Genomic DNA, 17,583 nt, shown 5'->3' with positions numbered 1-17,583 from the left:
CGACGGTGACTTTGTTAGCTGTTATTGTTAGGCGTGTTACTTTATAATGCACCTTTTATATTCTTTGCATTGCCCACTCCTTCCCCCTCTGAGCAGAAGGGGGGAGCAGGGGAGCACCTGTATTGTCCACTCCCCTTTGTATACTAGAATACACCACTTATACCCCCCCTTCCCTACAGCACTCATTATAACTGCACCAAGCCCCTTCTAAGGCCGCTTTCAATGCTATTCTGTGGCTCGTCAATCGAGGAAGGTAGAAAGGTGAAGGGCAGCCTGGTCTGCCTGGCTTTTCACCTTTACAACAATCCCCACCTCCTCCAGTCCAGAATATGAATAAACTTGAAGTCAAACTTTCAGTCTAGTAGCATGCATCTTTGGGTCTCTCTCTCGCTGCCATACATGCACATACTTGCGCGTGCACACGCACGCACGCACACACACACACGCTCAAGGAAAGCGAGTGTGGTTAGCATTTCCCCTCAGAAGAAACAATCTATTTTCATTCGACAAGGGAGAAAAGAAGCACCAGAAAGCAGCACTTACCTCCGTTCATAGCCTGTGCACCACAGCTGTCCTCCACAGCCCTGTTTCCACACTTTGACCATCCGAGTGAACGCTTGGACACACGGCTGCCTGTGCCCCACTATCACCAGCTCTTGCTCCGCACAAACGTTTGGCCTGTCGAACGGAGAGAAGCAGACATATTTATATTACCCTCACCACCTTGGAGTGAACCAGGACAGGGCTTTGACAGCTTGAGAATGAACAGGGTGTGGGTAAGCTATGCTTTTTCTGAGACAGAGTCTCACAAGATATTCTATACAATATTTATCTACTCATTTAATTTACACGGGAGGAAATGGAAGAGACATAGCCTCTCAGCTAAGCAGGTCCAAAGCCCTTTGGGGCCTTGTACATCACCCAACACCTTAAACTCCTTCTGGGAGCCCCCAGGGAGACAGTTCAGATCACGGAGCACTGGTTTAATATGCTTATGGTGAGACAGTCTATTTACCGAGCAGCCCACCACTTTTGGCACTAGCTTCAGTACAAATAATATAATAAAATAACACCAGCACCTCCACTTCAAGAGTGTCTCACTGGAGGACCAAAGGCCTTCATGGATCAGTTAAATCTCACCACACCCCATCAGTTAATTATCAGCCTCCAACATGGTAAAGGTGTACGGACTGCGGTGGGGTATGAAATGAGGAGTTCAGTGCTTCCGGGAGCTGCTTGAGATAAGTGCCATCCGGAGCCTGCATCCTTGAGCCTCTCCCCACGCCCCGAGCCTCTACCCCAGCCCAGCGCCCCCTCCTGCACCCCAAACCTCTCATCCCCAGCCCCACCCCAGAGCCCGCACCCCCAGCCGGAACCTACACTTCTTCCCCACCCCAACCCCCTACCCAGCCCTGATCCCCCTCCCGCCCTCTGAACCCCTCAATCCCAGAGCACCCTCCTACACCCCAAACTCCTCATCCCCAACCCCACCCCAGAGCCCATACCCCCAGCTGGAGCCCTCACCCCGCCACACACCCCACTCCCCCGCCCCAGCCCGGAGCCCCCTCCCGGACCCTGAACTCCTCATTTCATACCCCACCGCAGAGCTCACACCCCCAACTACAGCCCTCACCCCTCTCCCCAGTTTGGTGAGCATTCATGGGTCGCCATACAATTTCTATTCCCAGATGTGGCCCACGGGCCAAAAAGTTTACCCACCCCTGTTTTATAGCATTTGGAACACGTAAAATTAATCAACAGCTTCAAAAACTGATGAAACAGAGCAAACATATCAAGAACTCATGCGTACTGCAAACTTCATTGTCTTCGTGCTTTGCAACCAAATTATTAAAAGATTAAAATATTTTGGCTTTCCAAATGCTAATAAATAATAAGCTGTGTAATCTCTTTCCAAGTATCAGAGGCCCAGAATTTAAAATTTCTAATCAATTTGATTTCTATTTGCTTTTGCCTCTCCACACAAAATAAAATGTTTGTTTGTTGCTAAGTTCATTTTAAATTTTCCAAAATGCCCTCCCACTGAAAGGAAGTGATTGGGGTTGATTCCTGGAAAGAAACAGGCTTACGGGATTTGCCATAGTAGACCAAACCTTTGCTTCATCAAACAGAGACTTTATATGCTGCTGTTCATTGAAGCTACAATAGCATTGACTAGCAAAATGGCTAAATTGAGGTGGTTATGCAATTATTACCAAGTAGTAAAAAAGGCATTTTCCCCCAATACATAATAAAGTGGAGAACCTTTCGGAAGTCAGTGTTAGTTGCCACTGCGAACTTGATCATGAATAGTATAAGACAGGGGTCGGCAACCTGTCAGAAGTGGTGTGCCAAGTCTTCATTTATTCACTCTAATTTAAGGTTTTGTGTGCCAGTCATACATTTGAACGTTTTTAGAAGGTCTCTTTCTGTAAGTCTATAATATATAACTAAACTATTGTTGTATGTAAAGTAAATAAGACTTTTTAAATGTTTAAGAAGCTTCATTTAAAATTAAATTAAAATGCAGAGCCCCCCGGACCAGTGGTCAGGACCCGGGCAGTGTGAGTGCCACTGAAAATCAGCTCGTGTGCCACCTTTGGCATGCGTGCCATAGGTTGCCTACCCCAGTATAAGAGATATTTTGAAATCACAAGTTTTGGACAGTGAAGAGCTGAGAATGTGTTTGCTGATCCATAAATAAGCTACAGCTGCATTACTGTATTACAGCCACGACAGGGCTGCTACAGTGGGAGTTCCGTATTTCAGAAAGAGGATTTTTGTTTTGTGTTGGTGTTCTTAACATTTTCTTAGAAATGTTGATTCTGTATTTGGCATTCTTGCTTGCCAGACTGGTTAAACCTGAGCTCATTTTAGGAATGAGTTACTTCATACCCTGTTTACAAAGGCCATGTCTACACTACCCGCCGGATTGACGGATAGTAATCGATCCCCAAATCGACGCCCGTACTCCACCTCGGCAGGAGAAGTAGGCGGCGTCGACGGGGGAGCCGCGGCAGTTGACTTGCCGCCATGAGGACGGACAGGTAAGTCGAACTAAGATACTTCGACTTCAGCTACACAAATAGCGTAGCTGCGTATCTTAGATCGATCCCCTCCCCTAGTGTAGACGAGCCCAAAGATAGGTCTCTCTCCCCTCTTGTAGCACCCCCTGCTGGCCAGCTACAGGATTGTATTATAACCAATTTTCAAAACAATGACTGTGAAGCCAGCAGAGTGGGTTCCTAACCTAATTTTGACCACATATGGCACAATGAATATAGATTTAAAAAGTCACAAATTACTATGCACTGCAACATTTTTTTATGTTTTAGCAATGAAACAATGAAAATACTTCAGGGATATCAGTACAAAAATTGTATGATCTGGGGTCACAGGAGTAAACACTGAGTGACTTGTGGGTCTCAGGAGGAAAAAAAACTGAGAAGTCCTGCTCTGGTTCACTCTCACCCTTCCCTGCCCTGCTTTCTACAATGGGAATTAAAGTCACGTATTATATCCTGTACAGCTCCCACCTTTTAAAGTAAATACTGTCACCCAACTTCTGACTGATAGGAATTCTCTTAACGGGTCCCAACTGGTTCTTACCATTGAAAAGATTTAATTGTACATTAGTCTAGTTGTACACAAGCACTCTCTTTATTCTGAATATTTCTGGGTGGTGGTGGTGGGTGTTGTTCTGTTTTGAAGCGGTTGTTTTGTTTTGTTTAACTCCCGTTTCAATCAGGTTTCCTCCACAATTAGGAATACAAGAACGGTGATATGGAATCAGAGCACTGGTACACCTAGTCCAGTCTCTTACAGGGCTCAGCACCAAATACTTCAGAGGTAAAGGTCCAAAACTTCCATACCGGACAACAATGCAACGCCTACGGAAGAAATCTCTTTCTAACTCCAGTGGGAATTAATGGTTTATATCCGCTATTATTTTTATTCTCTCTGTAACTGTATATTCATATTATCCATATAAACATTTATGTTGTTTTTAGATCCTGCTAAGCTCTTCACTTCAGAAACATCTTGTGGCAGTAGGTTCCACATGCCAATTATGCATTATGTAGAGCATCTGTTTTCACTTTCCTCCATTTTAAATGTGTTACTTTTGTGTGTTTTAAACTGATGTTCCCTTGCTCTCTTATCGTAAGAAAGAGTATAGACCTTTATCATGCCCCCTTTTTCATTAAAAGGATCTGAAGCAACAGTAGGTTTATTCATAGCCAAAGCTAGTCATTGCCCTGACCCTTTTCCTGAATTAGAGTAACAGTAGTTACTCTTACATGAACGATGCATTTTTCAGTGGTCCTCAACCCTATGACTAAGGGTCCGTGAAAGGTTGTTGTTACCATACAACAGTGGTTTACAACCTGTGGTCTGCAGGGGAGTTCGCAGACTATGTCTAAGATTTCCAAAGGGATCAGCACCTCCATTTGAAATTTTGTAGGGGTCTGCAAATGAAAAAACCACTGCATTAGATCACTAGGGCTATCCGCTTTGCAAGGGCAGGCTCCAGTTTCCCCAAAAGAGGATGCATTCATATTATTATAAACTGACTGGACATCTGATTTTGGCCAAAAAGAGTGCCAGGGTTTGCAAGAGAAGAGCCATCCAGGTCAGTTTGCCTCTTCTCTGAAGCCCACTAAAGTTACACTTAGAGGAGAGGAAAGTGATCAGGAACAGTCAGCATGGATTCACCAAGGGCAAGTCATGCCTGACAAACCTAATTGCCTTCTATGAGGAGATAACTGGGTCTGTGGATGAGGGGAAAGCAGTGGATGTGTTATTCCTTGACTTTAGCAAAGCTTTTGATACGGTCTCCCACAGTATTCTTGCCGCCAAGTTAAAGAAGTATGGGCTGGATGAATGGACTATAAGGTGGATAGAAAGCTGGCTAGATTGTCGGGCTCAACAGGTAGTGATCAACGGCTCCATGTCTAGTTGGCATCCGGTTTCAAGTGGAGTGCCCCAAGGGTCGGTCCTGGGGCCGGTTTTGTTCAATATCTTCATTAATGATCTGGAGGATGGCGTGGACTGCACTCTCAGCAAGTTTGCAGATGACACTAAACTGGGAGGAGTGGTAGATAGGCTGGAGGGTAGGGATAGGATACAGAGGGACCTAGACAAATTAGAGGATTGGGCCAAAAGAAATCTGATGAGGTTCAACAAGGACAAGTGCAGAGTCCTGCACTTAGGACGGAAGAATCCCATTCACTGTTACAGACTAGGGACCGAGTGGCTAGGCAGCAGTTCTGCAGAAAAGGACCTAGGGGTTACAGTGGACGAGAAGCTGGATATGAGTCAACAGTGTGCCCTTGTTGCCAAAAAGCCTAATGGCATTTTGGGCTGTATAAGTAGGGGAATTGCCAGCAGATCGAGGGACGTGATCGTTCCCCTCTATTCGACATTGGTGAGGCCTCATCTGGAGTACTGTGTCCAGTTTTGGGCCCCACACTACAAGAAGGATGTGGAAAAATTGGAAAGAGTCCAGCAGAGGGCAACAAAAATGATTAGGGGGCTGGAGCACATGACTTATGAGGAGAGGCTGAGGGAACTGGGATTGTTCAGTCTGCAGAAGAGACGAATGAGGGGGGATTTGATAGCTGCTTTCAACTACTTGAAAGGGGGTTCCAAAGAGGATGGATCTAGACTGTTCTCAGTGGTACCAGATGACAGAACAAGGAGTAATGGTCTCAAGTTGCAGTGGGGGAGGTTTAGGTTGGATATTAGGAAAAACTTTTTCACTAGGAGGGTGGTGAAGCACTGGAATGGGTTCCCTAGGGAGGTGGTGGAATCTCCTTCCTTAGAGGTTTTTAAGGTCAGGCTTGACAAAGCCCTGGCTGGGATCATTTAGTTGGGATTAGGTCCTGCTTTGAGCAAGGGGTTGGACTAGATGACCTCCTGAGGTCCCTCCCAACCCTGATATTCTATGATTCTATGATTCTACATCTTAAAGAACTAATAGTAATTGTCTTTTTCACAGGAACTGCATTTAGGAAAAAAAGGGAAGTTTGAATTTTTTCATCTGTTTTTTTTTTCAGACAAGGCTCTATAAGCCTTTTCAGTAAATATCTAGTCCTACTGTGCTCTCTGCTTGGAGTGTGAAAAATATTTCAAAATCATAAAGCAAATAAACGTGTTCAGAATAGCAATTATTCAAATCTGTCTCCCTAGGAGAAGCTTACCTCATAGCTGTTAACACTCTTCACATGCACTGAACCTCTAGGCAAGGTGAACTGTAAAGCCTCTATGAAAGATCCAACAACTACTTGTCCACTGATCCCCAACAGGTATATTTTTCTTTTAGGGACTTTTAAGAAAGAGCACCTTAAGAAAGAGCAAGAGTCAAAGAGGAGGCAATTTTCTTGTGGGTCTGGATTTCAAAATGTATGGTAGGATCCATGTTCATCCACTCTCAATTATTCCAGAATATATTAACTTTATTTACAGGTTAACAGATTATTTTTCTAACGGCCATCCTCACAAACCCCACCTGAGATCCTTCTGCCTCTGACCCAATCACCAGAAGTAATGAGTCTGCCACTGGACTTACACATGGATTGTGTTGATGCTGCAAAGAGAGCTCACTATCTCCTAGATGCACTGATGCTGACAGGGCTGAGAGGTGTACATGCTTCCTTTAGTAAGGTGAGCAATTCTGATTGAGTTAGGAAGCAGGTCTATTGAGTGAGTATGTGCCATTTTTGCCTAACCGCTTTTCTGACTAACTGGGCTTCAAGGAATATGAATCTGTTGTTTTAATTTTAGAAGGTGTAGCAAACATTAGTCCGTGAATTAATGAGATTTAGGAGCAATCTGTTGGGGTTTTTTCCACTTCTGGTGGTTACGGTTCCCCAAAAGAGCTTATGCATTAAAAAAAAAAAAAAACCTTTCTATAGCAACAGACTAACTCAATAATTCAGACATGGAGAAGTATAGCAATTCCAGCTGGCACCTTACTGCCCCAAGACATTCAATAAGGATACTGTTACAGAAAGCCTGAAAATACCTTTTGGATTAATGACATGTTTCCCCATAGCTTTGCCTTAAAATCCTGGCCTGTTGTTCTCACATGTGGCCACTGAAGAGCTATTCAGTTAGCCAAGCCTCATACACATCAGTTCACCAGACCCAAGTCCCAGATGGACGGAGGCCGGGGAAGCAGTTGTTATTTTGCTAGTATCTCCTTTTCCAAACGACAACAAATCCATCCATATAATAACTATCAAAACTTGCATTTGCAGCTGATCAAAGGGCAATCTACAGAATGCCCTGTATATGCTTTGCTATTTACTTACAAATGCCTCACCCCTTAGCTGTCTGCACATCCCAAAAGGAAGAACTAAAAAGAACCACAAGAATGCGGTTGGCAGCAGCAATGTTTCTGGAGTAATTTATTGCAGTGAAGGAGAGTTTTTGTGTGCACCAAACAGTGGTTGTGTGTCTAAAGAGTATTGTCAGCAGTGCTCTATTGGGAATTAAGTTGCTAAATTAAATTCAGCACTTCCCATTCCCTGGCATTTTCTTTTCTTGAATACACTGGCACACATCTCATTTCCAGTATCTGATCCAACAATCCCTAACAGGCACTGCTGGGGAGATAATATGAAATTCTTTACATAAGCAAGAAAGATATCTTTGCAATAATTTTCCAAAACACATCCACTGAACAGGAGTGCCTCCATCCCCAGTAACCGAATTACTGATGTAGGGAAAAGATGGTTTGGATTTACTTCATTGCACAATGCTAGTTTCATTTACAAAGAAAAGCAGAGAGATCCCCCTGCATGGAGAGATCTTCTCCTGGCAGGATACCAAACTTGTAAGGAAGTTTTCCCAAAGGATCCACACAGTTAATGCCAAACTAAAGCTATAACATTTCATTAAAAAATACGGGGCTAAGTGCCTCTAGATTAAGAGCAGGAGGAAAAGGTGACTACAAAGAGGAATGTGATAAGAAAAGAGAAATAGAAAAGAGGATAATATAAAAGCAGCAGTCATAGGAAAACAGTCTTCAAACTATATAATTACATTTCATGCTCACACACTACCTACATCTCAATGAGAAAAAAAATCCAAGCATCTCCTACAGGCAAAGGGAAGCATCCATACTTTTCAAATCCCTGTTTGCCTTTGTTCTATGCATACTTGTGACCAGGGAAAACTAAAAAAAAAAAAAAAAGAACCTTTTTTAAAAATTGCATATAACAGCTTCTCCCTTAAATATTTGCTGACCTGATCTGACCAACGCTGGTGATTCTCTTTGCTGAGTACTTACATAAGGGGCTGTAGTTTGTTCCTATAGGTGAACGAAGAGACTGGCAGGGTGAGAATGAATGATAGCACCAACACGTGTAGCTCCATTGCTGCTGCTCCTTTCCCTTCCCAGGGTGGCTCTGGTGGGTGCCTAGAAAGTTTTACAGCCTTCCCAAGTGAGAGGCTGGCAAGCGTCTCTTCCTCAAAGAAAAATGCTCATGATTACTTCCTGACTTTGCCAGTTTCTCCTTTGCTGACAAAGAACAACACTATGGGAACACACAATGATTCTTGCTGGGGTTCGCTGGAAGAGCAGATTTATCACTCTTGGACTTTTCCTCCTACAGGCAGTTTCCCCTGTATCTTCAGTCCAAGGGAAGTGATTACAATGCCAGTGGTCACAGAGCTTTTCCAAAACCCAAACCTGGCTCCTTAGTTTCTCTTATTAGTATTAAAGTATGCTGAGGTGGTTTTTCCTTCTGGCATTTGCTTTCTAATGAGATCCAAAGTGCCGGTGGCTTACAAAATCTGGGTTCAGTCCAGCTGCGAAGTCCCATGTAGGTTTGATTGGTTTGGTGTCCTGATCCACTTCACAAGGCAATATATAACCCAGCTCTGAGGATGGGAGCTCCCACAGAGAAGTCCACCTCCCTGAGGACCCACAAAATTCCCAGCCCCTTTCAGCAATGGGCAGAGATTTCCATTAACCTTCACTGCACACCCTAAGTCATCCTCCCTCCATCAACCTTCACCTTTCTCCTGGCAGGACTCTCTTACACACACTCGCTTCGAAAGCAGCAGCTCTTCTATCCCCTGCACTACAGACCAACAAAACTTTCTTCTTGCCTTTCCCAGGTCTGCCTTTCATTCACATGCTCTCTTGTTTCTTTCTTGCTGACAGTCAGAAATCCCTCCCACCAGCCGTGCCCAACCGTGAGGAGAGGAAGGGGAGGGGGGAACTCAGCAGAAGAGTAGCAGGAATAATTTCATTTTGCTGATCAAAAGACAATTCTTTTGCAGGACCCACTGCCAACTCCCAAAGCTATGCAATCCCTCCAGCCCCCAAAGACAGGTCTAAAAAAGTCACAGAGATCCAAGCTTTCCTGCACATCTAGAACAGACAAGGCAGTTCACAACTCTTCCAAGAGAAATTCTGATGTGTGTGTGTGAAGGCTGACAGGGACAGGCAGGAAGAACACTTCGATGGCTGGAGGGTTAATAGGTATGCAAGTGCCTTGCTCACAAATCCTGTTATTTAGTGCATTGTTTGCTGAAGTGCATATGGGGTGTGGGGCAAGATTAAAACTATAATTAAAATAATACATAAATCTGGATCCAAGGGGAAAAAATCATTCCAAAATAACTGGGCAAAGTGGGGGAGAGAAGGGATAAGACTAATTAGTTATTTGCCCTCTCCTAGTTAATTGCCCTCCTGCAAAAGAAAACTAAATGAGCAGTGGGGTTTGATGGGGGTTAGATCTGCGTGGGAGAGGGAAGCTGTGTTTTATTGGGGGTTGACCTCTGCTGGGGTAAGGCTGTTATTTAATTTAATGTTTGTCCTTGTAACTTGTGTCTGGGGTGCCTAGAGGTCCCGTTTTATTATTGTATAAATCCAAATAAACAAACACAGTGGCCTTCTACTGTCCCTGTTCAGCATGCTTCTCACTGCCTCACATTCTCTTTTTCCTCAAACATTGCTCTATGGCCAAGCAGTCTTTCGAACTTTTATTTTAGTTCATACTTGGCAAGTGGAAAACAGACCCCACCTGCACTAGACATTTTGGTTTGGCCCAAATATGAAGTTTAACTCAAAGTCACAAGCGCATTTTATCTATTTAGTCTGGAATGGTTTTGAGAGTAGGACTCGCTCAGGAAATGGCGTATTAAGACTGACTTCTAGTTCATTGATTCCCACCAAACGCAGCTCACTAGGGACTAAATTGGGTTGCCATCCAATGACTGTTAACTAGCCAGTGTGAAATAAGTTGGTAGGTCTCAATACAATTCCTAATTGGACTAGTGTTACTCCCCACCCCATACAAAAAAAAAAAAAGGCATCACAAGTGGCATTAATTGCCCTGTTGTTGTCAGTCTCAGCAGATGTGCTGAGGATTAAATGGGCTAAAAAGACTGAACTCCCTGCTTGCCCCTAGAGATGGTTCCACCAGATGGGGCTGAGGTGCATTGGCTGGTACAAGAGGAGGTGGAGAGAGCAGACAAGAAGTGTGAAAGCGCTGCAGTAACAAACACCCAAGGGAGGAGCTGGCTGACAAAAGCTGCCTTTCAAAAAGGGGCGGGGAATCAATGAGGGAGAGGGAGGTGAACAGACTGGTCCCCAGCAAAGGACTGGCCTTCTGCACGAGAGAGAGAGAGAGAGCAATGAGGAGTGCAGGAAGACAGAGGGAGAGTCTGTTCCAGTGAGACTTCCAGCCCCAGCTGGTTCAGCAGTGCATCCAGGAATGTGCGTGACTACAGGGAGGGTGCAAGGATGTTTCGCGCCCTAGGCGAGTTTATATTTGCTGGATTGAACTCACACCAAAACCAGCTTCACTAGACACTGCCCACCACCCACCTATACTTCTCCAGAGGAACAACGGGTTACCCAGCTCTTTCAGTAAAGATAGAGAGAATCTTTTTGTGAGCAAGTGGGCAGAAGCTTCTGAATGACCCTGACACTCAAACTCTCTAGTGCATGGTGTGTGAATTCCAGTGTACAGCTATGGTAAGAAAATGGGGCCCATGGGAAATGCTCCTCGCCCTAATTATGTCTTTGAGGAATGCAACTTGCATTTGTTGTATACATGGTCTTGTTATTACTGCTCTTCTAGGCATAAAGCTTGGCACTTAGAAAATAAAAATATGCAGGGCTCCTGCCTCAGGAAGAGCAAGGTGATGACATGTGGCACTGCACATGTTGCTGAATTTGGAGAAACATATTAATAGTCTAGGGGCAAGTTAGAAAAATAACAATTGCTTTTGTTAACAGCTAAATGTATCCAGTTGAAGAAGATGGAAAAGGAACAACTTCTGCAAATGGCTGGCTTTACACATGAACCCCTTCATAAGTGTCCCATGTACCACCTTTACAGCTATGTGTGTAACATTCTCCCTTAGGAACTAAGAAGCTGTCTGGCCCAGCAGCTGGGACGTTGATATTTTCTGTTTTAAAAAAGGGTCATGGCTATGTAAAAATTCTATTGTTAAAACTTCAGAGTGTAAGTCAGCGCAATAAGGAAATTCAAGCACTCGTTTTCTTCTCAGCATCCTGAAGCCTTGTGTGAAATTACATTGATTTCTTGAAATAAAGGGAAACTGTAAAACTATTTAGATCCTAAAATTGCTTCTTGTAAGCAGCAGGTAAATTCTACTGAGTATCTTTTGTAAATTATCTTCATATTTAATTTCTGAAGTGTTGTTCAAATCTGAAAAATAACTTTGTTAAAATGGCACTGTGGAATTCTGCATTGGTCTTTCAAGGACTCCAGATCAAATTTGCTCAATTTACAAGAAGAAAGATGTTCCAAATCTCAAAGCCAATAACCTCAACCTGGGATCTGAAATTCATATCAGTTCCTTCTGGCTCATGCATCACCAGTATAATAGATTCTTCATGAAAAATCTTCCCTGAGTTACACCTCTGCATCACCAATAAGAACATAAGATTGGCCAAACTGGGTCAGGCCAATGGTCCATCTGGCTCAGTATAGAATCATAGAACTGGAAGGGACCTCAAGAGGTCATCTAGTCCAGTCCCCTGCACTCATGGCAGGACTAAGTATTATCTGGACCATCCCTGACAGGTGTTTGTCTAACCTGCTCTTAAAAAGTATCCTGCCTTCTGACAGTTGCTGGTAGCAAATGCTTGAAAGGGAATAAACAGAACACGCCAATTAGCAAGTGATCCATCCCGTCATCCAGTCCCAGATTCTGGCAGTCAGAGGCTTAGGGATACACAGAGCATGGGGTTGCATCCCTGATCATCTTGGCTAATAGCCAATGATGGGCCTATTCTCCATTAATTTATCTAATTATTTTTTTAACCCAATTATACTTTTGGCCTTCACAACATCCCCTGGCAATGAGGCCCACAAGGTGACTGTGCATTGTGTGAAGAAATACTCCCTTATGTTTGTTTTAAACCTGCTGCCTATTAATTTCATTAGGTGATCCCTAGTTCTCGTTATGTGAAAGGGTAAATAACACTTCCTTATTCACTTTCTCCACACCACTCATGATTTTATAGTCGTCTATCATATCCCCACTTAGTCATCTCTTTTCTAAGTTGAACATTCCCAGTCTTTTTAATCTCTCCTCCTATGGAAGCTGTTCCATACTCCTAATCATTGTTGTTGTCCTTCGCTGTACTTTTTCCAATTCTAATATATCTTTTCTGAAATGGGGTGACCAAAACTGCACACAGTATTCAAGGTGTGGACATAAAATGGATTTATATATATATTTTCTGTCTTCTGATTTTCTATCAATGCTGACATAGCCTGTGCTCAATTAAACCTTTGCTGCCAAACTGTCTTTACTAAGGTCCCATTTAAAGGTGTTTAATTTTATTACCATGGGTAGTCCCATTCATTTCAGCGGAGCTATTCAAGGTAGTAAAGTTAACCATCCAACTGTTTGCAGAATCAGGGCCTATGAGTGAATGAGTACAAATTAGACCATTATGAAACTGCACCTGGTCAGGGCATCACAGTCCTGCAACTGGTGCTTAGTAAACAATTCTGGTGATGATGCACAAAAACCAGACTTCAGCTCACTCTCACCTGTGCTGTTCTGCAGGTTTAAAGGGAGTTGAAAGCAATGAAGCCTTATTTTAATCATGGAAGAGAGCAGCTCTGATTCTGAATACAAACGGGACAGATCTGAGGAGCAGAAGGTGCCTGCACACTGCTTGGTTAACTCACTAGCTCAGGAAGGATCAATGCCACTTCAGAGTCTCTTTTCAGGCCCTTGCCTCAGGGCACAATTTATTGGTTAAAGAGAAAACATAAACAAAAACACCAAAATAAAGTAGTTTCCCTTGTCCAACATGGGCTAAAGGCTTTTCCCGCACCCCTCTCAGCCCTTCTAGGACCTTGCCCTGTCATAGGGACTCCAGTTCTCACTCTTCAGGCCTTCTACCTGTGAGTCACTTAATAGCTGAGTTCTTTCACCTATGGTTCTCCAGCTCAACTGATCCCTTGCTAGCCTTTATACAGACTAGGACCCTGGTTTTTAAAGGTATTTAGACATTGCTGTGCTCAGCACTGCAATGCTTAACTGATTTAAGAGCCTAAATCTCATTTTCAAAAGGGATTTAGGTGCTTAGGAGCATAAATCACACTGACTTTAAAACTCAGAGCATGGTACTCTTCAAGCTATCACATGACACCTACCCCACAACCTCAACTAGAAGGCAACTGATCAGTTACAGGTGGGGCTGGACCCATAAGCCCTTTAAGAGGCCAGCCACTCTGTGCAAGCGCCATTTTTACAAAGTCACTTTTTTGGAGTAGAATCACACTTCAATGGTTAACAAAAAACATTGGCTGGATATTCCACAACCTAATGAAGTCTGAACTTTACTCCCTCCGCTTTGCCATGGGTCCCATCCCTTCACGAGCCTGGAAAGAATTGCATTGTCCTTTTGACTAAGGAAAGACATTCAAAGCTTTGGAGAACATGAGGTACAAGAAATGTTTTACTCCTAGGGTTGTGAAAAATGAAGAGAGACAGCAACTGCAATGCTCTAAACCAATTTACCCTCTAACCCAATTTAAAAATATGGAGACAAAGTTCTGTTTGTGGACTATCCATTTTTTAGTGGGTAGCTCCCTCGTGTGTATTTGGAAGGTACATGCAGCTTATAAGAATGGAGTCATTTCTTTAGGGAGTCAGTTATTTCCACCAAACATGAAAAAGGAACAGTGGCCTCCAGTGGACAGACACAAGGGCAGAGGAGAGGAGAGGAAGAACCAAAAGAGGAATTATTCTAGCTGCAAGTTTATCTTCCCAATTCAGACATCAAGTAACTGGTGCAGTCTGAATAGCCTCTAGACTGATTTTCGTAGATGCCAGGTAGTGTACATCGGTTGATGGTTAAGGTTATCACACCGTGTGGCTACCCTGTAGGGTTGTCTGAGAAGAGAAGGTGACACTATGATGGAGAAAGCCCTGGTTTAAACACCCAAGGTTTGGGCAGTTAATGTTATTGAACATGAGGCCAATTCTACAAACCTTACGTCAGGAGCCTATGACTACATAGCGAAGACTATGGGGGTACTTCCATAAGTAAAGAGTTGAGTAAGGATTTCAAGAATGGACTTAACTTAGGAAACACGTGTAAAAGATGAATGTCTGAAATCCAATACATTGTATGTCAAGTTTCTTGAATATGTTTTCAGTTTTTACTGTCTTCTAGCACAATTGTCTGCTAAAAATATCCTCTTCTGGCACCAAGTATAGTAACCCTGGAAAGTGGTACCAGAGTTACAATATGGGCTGATAAACAGTATATATAGAATCTGCAAACAGGGAACTGAAAAAAAATCTACATGCTTTGATACCCAGCTATTTAATCTTGACCATCAAACAGAGGAAATATGGTACAGTGTACAGCATGCTAGACTTTAAACTCTACCATTGACTCATTATGTGACCTTGGGCAAATCACTTATTCTGTCTGTGTTTACTCGTTGGTAAAATGAGAACAGTGATACTTACCCACCTTTGTAAATCTCTTTAAGATGTATAGATGAAGCATGCTATATAAACGGTAAGCACTATTCCCATGTTCTTGTCTCCTGGAATATTTATACTTATGGTCATTTGATAATTGCTCAGTTTGTTATGCTTTTCCCTCCCGTTTTGACTCAACATATATTGTATGACTTAACTTGTATCTGCTTATTAACTGATACATATCTGATTGCTTATTAACAAGACTGACAAAATAAATAAGCACTGGAGCACAGTAAGTAGTGTCATCTCACAGTGTTACTTACAGAAAAGCAGAGTTTGGTTTGGCCATGGAATCCAGCATTTCCAGGATGGTTGTGATGATTTATACTGCCATCTGCTGATAGAAATGTGATCAACTTTAACAAAGATTGGAAAAACTGGTCCCATATGTTCAAACAGGATGAGAATTTTTTGTATCTTTATAAATGTTTATTCAAACAAATTTAAAGGAAAAGCCTATTCTTATTTTATTTCAAAAACAATTCTTAGTGAATTTAGTGCTTTCAGGGGGCTCCAGAGAGCCATTATTAAAAACTATACAGGCTGGAAAAAAAAAACAAGATGGGCAACTTCTCCCCCATAATAACCTGATACTAGTGTCAGTTTGTCTCAATCCTGATCCCTCTAAATTCTGTCTCCATGACTTTCTCCCCTGCAGCTCCTGCCATGTGGAACCACCTTCATGGATCTGACTCATCAGCTTTCCAACACTTCAAATCTCATCTGAAAACCTTATTTACTCCCCTCCTTTAGACGTTTCATTTCTCCTTCTCCCTCTATTATTATATTTTATTCAACTCAATAATGTGTTTTGAGATGAAGTGTAAATTTTTCAAAAGCACCTATGTGATCTGGAAGCCTATGTCCCATTTTCAAGAGACAGACGCTCAGAAGCCTAAGTCAGAGTGCCTTAAGCACTTAAGAAAATGTTACCCAAAAATCTCCATAAATGATCCTACATAATATAAAATTGCATTGTACTGTATATGCCAGTATGATTCATACATAGCTACGGGCTGTAAATTTTAGACCTGGGCCCAGATTCCCAAAGATATTTAGAAGTCAGGAGCCAAAATACCTAGGATCTGGGCCTTGGTCTCTAGATGTCAGCAATATTCTGTAATCACACCCTGCAAATATGCCCCAGGAATTTGATCACGTCAGCCTAAATCTTTCTTAGCTTTGTGTTTTAAACAACACTTTTTATTTATACCAGGAACATAAGAACGGCCATACTGGGTCAGACCAAAGGTCCGTCTAGCCCAGTATCCTGTCTTCTGACAGTGGCCAATGCCAGGTGCTCCAGAGAGAATAAACAAAACAGGTAATCATCAAGTGATCCATGCCCTGTCGCCCATTCTGGGCAACCATCCCTGCCCATCCTGGCTAATAGCTATTGATGGACAAATCCTCCATGAACTTATCTAGTTCTTTTTTGAATCCTGTTATCGTCTTGGTCTTCACAACATCCTCTGGCAAGGAGTTCCACAGGTTGACTGTGTGTTATGTGAAAATAGATAAGAACACTGGGAAATGTGCCAGTAAAAATTGCATACCCAGCTATTGCTTTAAAAAAAATATCATGTGCATGGCACTGAGTCAGAAGCAGTTTTCTCAATATGCTTTTTCAGTCCCTACATGTAGAGTTTGTTTATTGCTTTTATGACACTTAATGTTTTCTCAACAGTTGTTTGTTTTCCAAACAGGTTACAATGCCACCTCTCCCAGCCTAACCCACAGCACTGACTGATAGACCCCATTATGATGAGAGAGAGAAAGGGGACAAATCCTAGATTTGAGACCCAAACCCCTTTACATCCACAGAAATTTGGGATACCTTTTATTCCCATACTTTGGGTGCCCACATTCTGTGCAGACAAGAGACTCATTGGCAACTTGTTAAGAGCCCAAAGACCAAACTCAAGTACATTAAATGGAACAGGTCAAAATCACCCTGATCTGAGCCAGCCCATTTCATACTGTCGATTTGGTTGGGCTACACATGTGTATTAAAGAAGGTGGGGCAATTACTGAACTCCACAGACCACACTCTGGGACAGTCTCCATTGTAAATTACTGACATCAGAAACATAGGTCCATGACATGGAGGCGGCAGAACACTGTTGTTGGCTAGACAGGGACACATTCCTACGAAAATTCTTTACCACTTTCAATTGAGATTTCATTTAGATGGACATTGTCCATCCAGCTCTATTGACTGCACTACTGATGCAGGTGGTACTGAGCCCCCAACCCCTTTTCACACCAGCTTCAGTCCCTGGCTCCACCAACCCCTCTCTCCCTCCACCCCATAAGAGGGCCATGGCTGGCTGCAGGAGGAGCCCTCAGCTTCCACTCTGCAGAGGGGAGGTTGCTGTGTGTTTTAATTACCCTTCCCCCCCCACACACACACACTCACACCCCTGGTATCTCTCCCTCTTCCCTTCACCTCCTTCCCCCATCCCTTCCTTCTTCACCCCAGCCCCCTATCCCTTCCCCCTCAACGCCTGTTCCAGCCTTCCCCCTCTACCCCATCCCTTCCCCCTCTACCCCATCCCTGCCCCCTTCCCCCCAGCCCCC

At 43.2% G+C, this 17,583-nt stretch overlaps 1 protein-coding gene across 2 annotated transcripts in view; it reads right to left on the bottom strand.

Moving 5' to 3' along the window:
• The window catches only part of MEGF6 (multiple EGF like domains 6), a 238,803-nt gene extending 229,655 nt beyond the window's left edge, over positions 1-9,148 (bottom strand). For both annotated transcript variants that reach the window (XM_026659934.2, XM_026659935.2), the window contains exons 1-2: positions 8,291-9,148; positions 544-678 (exon numbers count right to left, since the gene is read on the bottom strand). In XM_026659934.2, the coding sequence (XP_026515719.1) occupies positions 544-678; positions 8,291-8,376 (221 nt within the window). In that variant the 5' untranslated portion in view covers positions 8,377-9,148. The remainder of the gene's footprint in view (positions 1-543; positions 679-8,290) is intronic.
• Between the last annotated feature and the right edge of the window lie 8,435 nt (positions 9,149-17,583).

Source organism: Terrapene carolina, unplaced genomic scaffold (genome assembly GCF_002925995.2).
Source record: "Terrapene carolina triunguis isolate 2854851 unplaced genomic scaffold, T_m_triunguis-2.0 Scaffold714, whole genome shotgun sequence".
In the NCBI taxonomy this organism is placed as follows: Eukaryota; Metazoa; Chordata; order Testudines; family Emydidae; genus Terrapene; species Terrapene triunguis.
Note: the sequence above shows the minus strand (reverse complement) of the source record. Positions and strands in the feature narration are given on the sequence as shown.